We start from the raw sequence: 6,160 nt of genomic DNA, 5'->3' as shown, positions 1-6,160 counted from the left end.
TCGGCTCTGACGGTACCACTTTTAGCATAGCTTAGCATAGTTCATTGAATCTGATTAGACCGTTAGCATCTTGTTCAAAAATGACCAAATAGTTTCAATATTTTTGCTGTTTAAAACTTGACTCTTCTGTATGTTACATTGTGTACAAAGACCGATAGAAATTGAAAAGTTTCAATTTTCTAGGCCGATATGGCTAGAAACTATGGCTAGGCTAGGAACTATTAACGGTAAAACTCAACCTTTTAACTCTAGGGGAGTTGGAAAATGAGCCTATTTTCAAAAAAAGTGGAGTGTTCCTTTAAATTGTTCGTTCATTTTATCTATTTACCTTAGTGCTTGGACATTTTAAAACATTTACTGATATTTATTGACATTTTAGTGCTTGGACATTGTTTCATTGATGCATAGGCTAATTTTCTTAAATTATTACTGAATGACACATTAGCTTCCATACAAGGCAACATTTACTGCACATTGTCAATTATTTTACATGGACTAAATTGTAGACTCACAGTGTTGGGGAAAGTTACTTAGTAAGGCATTACAATATTGTGTAACTCTCTAAAAAAAGTAACTAATTGTGTAATATATGTGTTATGTTACTTTTGCACTACCTTTTCTCATCTAGGCTGGGCTTGCTGGTTTTTTAATAACAAAAAAGTTATCTTTTTATCAAATGTAAAACTCCAAAAGTGAAATGAAAAAGCCTCAGGCTGAAGGACCTGTAGAGGGTGCAGCTTAGACAAACCTTTCAGCTGTGCTGTCATTCTGGATTGAAGAAGAATAGGATGCAGGAGAAGAAAGTTCAACACTATTACTTCAGCAATAAAAAAGTCAGATTTGCTTATTGGTATGGTTGAATTGGATCATCGGAGATCAGCAGCAAAGACATTGCTTAAAATGAGATTAAATACATAAAGTATATTTGTGTAATTTAACATATTTAATGATTGCAGGTCATATTCTGAGATTGCATTTCAAAGTTTTTTTAATCATTTTAAGGAATACTGAATTTTTGTGCAGTGAGATGAGTAAATGCATGTTCACATTTAGTCTAGAACTACAATACCCATCATTCTCCAAGTGGTACTCACTGCAGAGTCTATGATGGCCAGCTCCTCCTCTCTGGACGTCCAGTGGGGTGGAGAGAGTTGTGGGTAGGATTAGGGCGTGGTTGTACATTCGCTCCTCCTCACTGGACATCTAGCGAGGGGAGCTAACGTAAGCTCCACCCATTTGCTCTGCAGTGAGCACATCGTCAATAAATGGGAAAACAAAGTAACTTGCATTACTTATTTGAAAAAGTAACTTAGATATTTTGTTGTAAATTTAAAAGTAATGCGTTACTTTACTAGTTACTTGGGAAAAGTAATCTGAATATGTAACTCATGTTACTTGTAATCAGTGTTGGGAAAAGTTACTTTTAAAAGTAATCCATTACAATATTGTGTTACTCCCTAAGTAACTAATTGCCTTAGTTACTTTTTATGGAAAGTAATGTGTTACGTTACTTTACTTACTTGCTCATTTGTTTTTAATAACAAAAATAGTTATGTTTTCGGCAAATATAAAGACCCTTTCACACCAAAAGTGAAATGAATAAGCCTCAGGCTGAAGGAAATGCAAATTTACACCTGTAGAGGGCGCAGTTTAGTCAAACCTTTCAGCTGTGCTGCCATTCTAAATTGAACAAGAATAGGATGCAGGAGAAGGAAGTTCAACAATCTTATTTCTAAATCTAAACTAAATTTTTGCTTATAGTATGGTTGAATTGGATCACTGAAGGTCAGCAGCAAAAACATTGGTTAATAAAGTGAGATTAAATACATAAAGTAAATTTGTGTAATTTAAATTACAGGTTTGTGTAAAAGTTCACTGTTTTTATTCATTTTGATGAATACTTACTTTGTTTTTTGTGAAATGAGTAAATGCATGTTCACATTTAGTCGACAACTACATTAACCATCATATTTATACAACTTACCCTATTTCTTTCAACATGGCGACAGGAGAGCTGTCAGTCAATAAATGTGAAAATAATGTAACTTGCATTACAAATTTAAAAAAGTAACTTAGATATTTTGTTGTAAATCAAAAAAGTAATGCACTACTTTACTAATTACTTGAAAAAAGTAATCTGATTACGTAACTCGTGTTACTTGTAATACATTACCACCAACACTGTTGACTCGTATTAATGAAATTTGTTGAATAATATTAATTTAAAAAATGCATGTTTTAAAGAATAAATAAATAAATATCAATCCCTCTTGGTCCGTTGCTACAATATCAAGGAAAACCCACAGATTTTATGATTACAATTTTTAATCTGAAACAAGATGCAGTGTATTTGCAACTATTTTATTAATTAGGTTTAAATAAAAATAGTTTATGAGAACGTACTTGCTTTCCCTGTGCATTTTGCATTCTTTATTATCTGTGCTGTCAAGTGAACCTCCTGACTACTCACTATTTCTGTCCATCGCATTCACATTCCCTCTGTGTCTTTTTGTTTTTCCATCTTCTGTGTCCCTATCCACAGTGTCCTGAATATATATCACCTTCCCCTCCAACCAGCTCATCCCCCTCTCTCTTCTGTCTCTCTTTCTCCCTCTCCTTGATCTTCTCCTTCTCTCTCTCCCTCTCTCTGTAGTACTCCTCCTTCAGATCTTCCCTGTCTCTGCGTCTGCAGCCATGGGCAGTGATGTGGAAAAGGTCTACATTATTCCCAGAGTAGGCATCCCAGTGAGTGGCTCTGAAAACAGCCTCCCGGGCCAGTCCCACCGCCTCATCCACAGTCATTCCCCATCTCCAACCATCATCAAGCACAGCATATGCATAGGGTGACCCTGAGCCCACTGATATTATCTCTCCTTTCAGTTGCAGGCCATCACTGCAAACATAGCACACCCTGGGACCAGACCGTCCTCCAGAAGTAGAGAGGACATTTTTTGTATTTTGATCTGACAAAGATAGTGCATGAGCGTCCTTCAAGATCTCATTTACTGAGGCCGCTTTCTCACTACCTAAAGCAGATTCATCTGAAATTGCAGATACAGTGGTAACATCTGTAGACCGTAGGGTTTCCTGAGTTTCTTCTCCGTCCCATCCACATAGAGTAGCCGCCACACACACATTAGTGCCTTTGAATGGATGAAGCATCATGGAGAGCAGCTTTGCAGCTCCATTGACGCTTAGTCTCCTGCGATGGCGAAGCTGGTAAAGCCTCATCTCTCGGGTGAGGATCCGTTCCCATAGCATACAATCGGCACCGCTTCCCGAGGTGTTGACCACCAGGTGAGAGTGGATGGGCATAATCTTCTGACTTATCGGGCAGCAAATCAGACCCTTACAGCTGGCGCGAGTGTCCGCAGCGGCTATCACGCCATCCTGAAATATAAACCCCAAAGTGGTGGTGCCGTGTGACAGCTGGAAGGGTTGCTGGTGAGGTGACAGACAGGATAAAGTTGAAGAGAGAACAGTTGGTGTCTTGTGTTTTCTGCTGTTCTGCTGAGGGGGGAAAAGAAAATGAAAAGGACTATCTCTGTCAAACTCAAGCGGTGTCCTCCACATGCATCCCATCTCATTCGGTAGAGAAGTGCACGGGCTGCTGTCATCAAGGGTCTGCAGGAAATCACAAACATCCTGAAGAGCCATTTTTCCTTTTAGTGAGAGCTAAGTTGAGCCTTGGAAGCTGTACGAACAAAAAAAAAACCCTTCTGAGACCAGTGATTTATATACAGTAGGAGGTGGAGAGTATTCACATCATGTACACAAGCATGCACATGTGATGTCTCAGCAAAAATCTTCGCTACTCTTTTTATCTGATATGCTTCTGTGGTCATCATTGAGGCATGGCACTGAAGCCACTCTTCAAACATAATCATAAAAGTGCTGAGATGAGAGTGTAATGAGCTCAGTCTGTAATTTAACACACATACAATCTCAAATGCAAATCTCACCAAATATTCTCAAAAAAGGTTTATGAGCAGTAGAAATAAACCATGTGGATTACAACACTCAATTCAGATGAAATGCTTAATTGCGCGTGTAGTTGACTTGTGTGTTATGGCAAGAAACAATTTAAAGGGTTAGTTCACCCAAAAATGAAGTTTCTGTCATTAATTACTCGCCCTCATGCCATTCCACACCTGTAAGACCTTCGTTCATCTTCAGAACACAAATTAAGATGATATATTCAGTGAGGCCTGCATTGCCAGCAAGACAATTAACACTTTCAGGTGCTCAGAAAGCTACTAAAGACATATTTAAATCAGTTTATGTGACTACAGTGGTTCAACCTTAATCTTATGAAGCGACGAGAATACTTTTTGTGTGGCAAAAAAACTAAATAAAGACTTTATTCAACAATATCTAGTGATGGGCGATTACAAAACACTGCTTCATGACGCTTTACGAATCTTTTGTTTCAAATCAGTGGTTCGGAGCGCCAAAGTCACGTGATTTCAGTAAACAAGTCTTCGTTATGTCATAAGTGTTTTGAAATTTCAATGGTTCACCACTGGGGGGCGTGACTTTGGCAGTTTGATACACGCTCCGAACCACTGATTCGAAACAAAAGATTCGTAAAGCCTCATGAAGCAGTGTTTTGAAATTGCCAATCACTAGAATAAAGTCTTTATTTTGTTTTGTATTTTTGGCACACAAAATGTATTCTCATCGCTTCATAACATTAAAGTTGAACCACTGTAGTCACATGAACTGATTTAAATATGTCTTTAGTAGCTTTCTGGGCATTGAAAGTGTTAATTGTCTTGCTGTCAAGTGTCAATAGAGGCCTCACTGAGCCATCAGATTTCATCAAAAATATCTTAATTTGTGTTCTGAAGATGAACGAAGGTCTTACGGGTTTGGAACGACAAGAGGGTGAGTAAATTACATTTCTGGGTGAACTAACCCTTTAATGCTTTTTGTTTATGTACTCTCTAAAAATGCTGGGTTAAAAACAACCCAAGTTGGGCTGAAAAATGACAAACCCAGCGACTGGGTTGTTTTAACCCAGCGGTTGGGTTAAATGTTTGTCCAAAGTGCAGGGTAGTTTTATTTAACTCAACTATTGTTTAAAAATGACTGTATCGCTTGCTTAAAATGAACCCAAAGTATATTGGAAATTAACATTGTATTAATATGTTTAATAAATGAACAATTATTAATAAGTTTAATGAATAATAATTAAATAATAAACATTTATTAAACTGCTTAGTAATAAATGTTTACCACTTGATTACTGATTTGATCCTTGCCTCTATAATTATGTGTCTGATTTTTAATTTCCAACCTATTTTGGGTTAATTTTAAGATAGACATTGAGTAATTTTTAAACAATAGTTGGGTTAAATAAAACTGCCCAGTATGTTGGGCAAACATTTAACCCAGCCCCTGGGTTTGTCAATTTTCAACCCAACTTGTATGCAAGTATATCCCTAAAATCTTTATGAAATCTTTTCAAAACTAAATCTTTTTCATGAATTATGAATATATTCGATTACGACCTTTATAATTAAGTATTTTGGTGATACGTAGTATAGAAATGGTTTAAGAGCTGATTACTATCAGGTATGTTTGTTCTTGATTCTCCAAAAAAGCATGCAGAGCACTTGAACGAGCCACATCTTGAGATTAAAATACATTGTTTTTAAAATGACAAAAAAATAATGCAATAAATGCTGTTTTATAAGAGAAGTCTCTGAGAATTTCGTTTTTATTACGCAAACAACGTGTGACTCTCTTTAAAAAAGCTTAGATTCAAGGATTCAGAATCAGATTTAATAATAAATATTTAAATCTAAGTTAATCTAAGTAATTTCTGGTTTATTAAAAAATTGATTCTCAATGTTCTCAATGTAAAAATTTAGGAGCCAAACTGGCTGGTGGTAATTAAAAAAGTTGATTTCAAATCCTCTGTAGTTAGTAGTGAGTGATGTAAATAAATAATTCAATATATTTTGGAGAGCTATTCTACTTGAGGCAATAGTAAAGCCCTCAAATATTCTTTTATTTGTAAAATTCCGGTGCAAAATCCATTTGGCACGCGAGTTTAATCTGCTCAGTTTAATTAAAATAACGCGGCGTTGCCGTAGTTATCACTAAACTCAGTTTATAATGAATAATCCTGTTGTATTAAAAACAAGCTGATTAT

At 36.3% G+C, this 6,160-nt stretch overlaps 1 protein-coding gene across 1 annotated transcript; it reads right to left on the bottom strand.

Annotated features, from left to right (window-relative positions):
• Positions 1 to 2,217: 2,217 nt before the first annotated feature.
• On the bottom strand, positions 2,218 to 4,123 carry psmb11a (proteasome 20S subunit beta 11a). Its single transcript, XM_048164257.1, has one exon. It carries the CDS (start codon positions 3,655 to 3,657, stop codon positions 2,533 to 2,535), a length of 1,125 nt encoding a protein of 374 aa, XP_048020214.1. The 5' UTR covers positions 3,658 to 4,123; the 3' UTR covers positions 2,218 to 2,532.
• Between the last annotated feature and the right edge of the window lie 2,037 nt (positions 4,124 to 6,160).

This window comes from Megalobrama amblycephala, linkage group LG17 (genome assembly GCF_018812025.1).
Source record: "Megalobrama amblycephala isolate DHTTF-2021 linkage group LG17, ASM1881202v1, whole genome shotgun sequence".
Lineage (NCBI taxonomy): Eukaryota > Metazoa > Chordata > Actinopteri > Cypriniformes > Xenocyprididae > Megalobrama > Megalobrama amblycephala.
The sequence above is the reverse complement of the archived record's forward strand: the minus strand, read 5'-3'. Positions and strand labels throughout refer to the sequence as shown.

What these genes read in the sequence shown, in the direction of transcription:
- psmb11a (XM_048164257.1), bottom strand. Translation starts at nt 3,657, where the DNA reads ATGGCTCTTCAGGATGTTTGTGATTTCCTGCAGACCCTTGATGACAGC.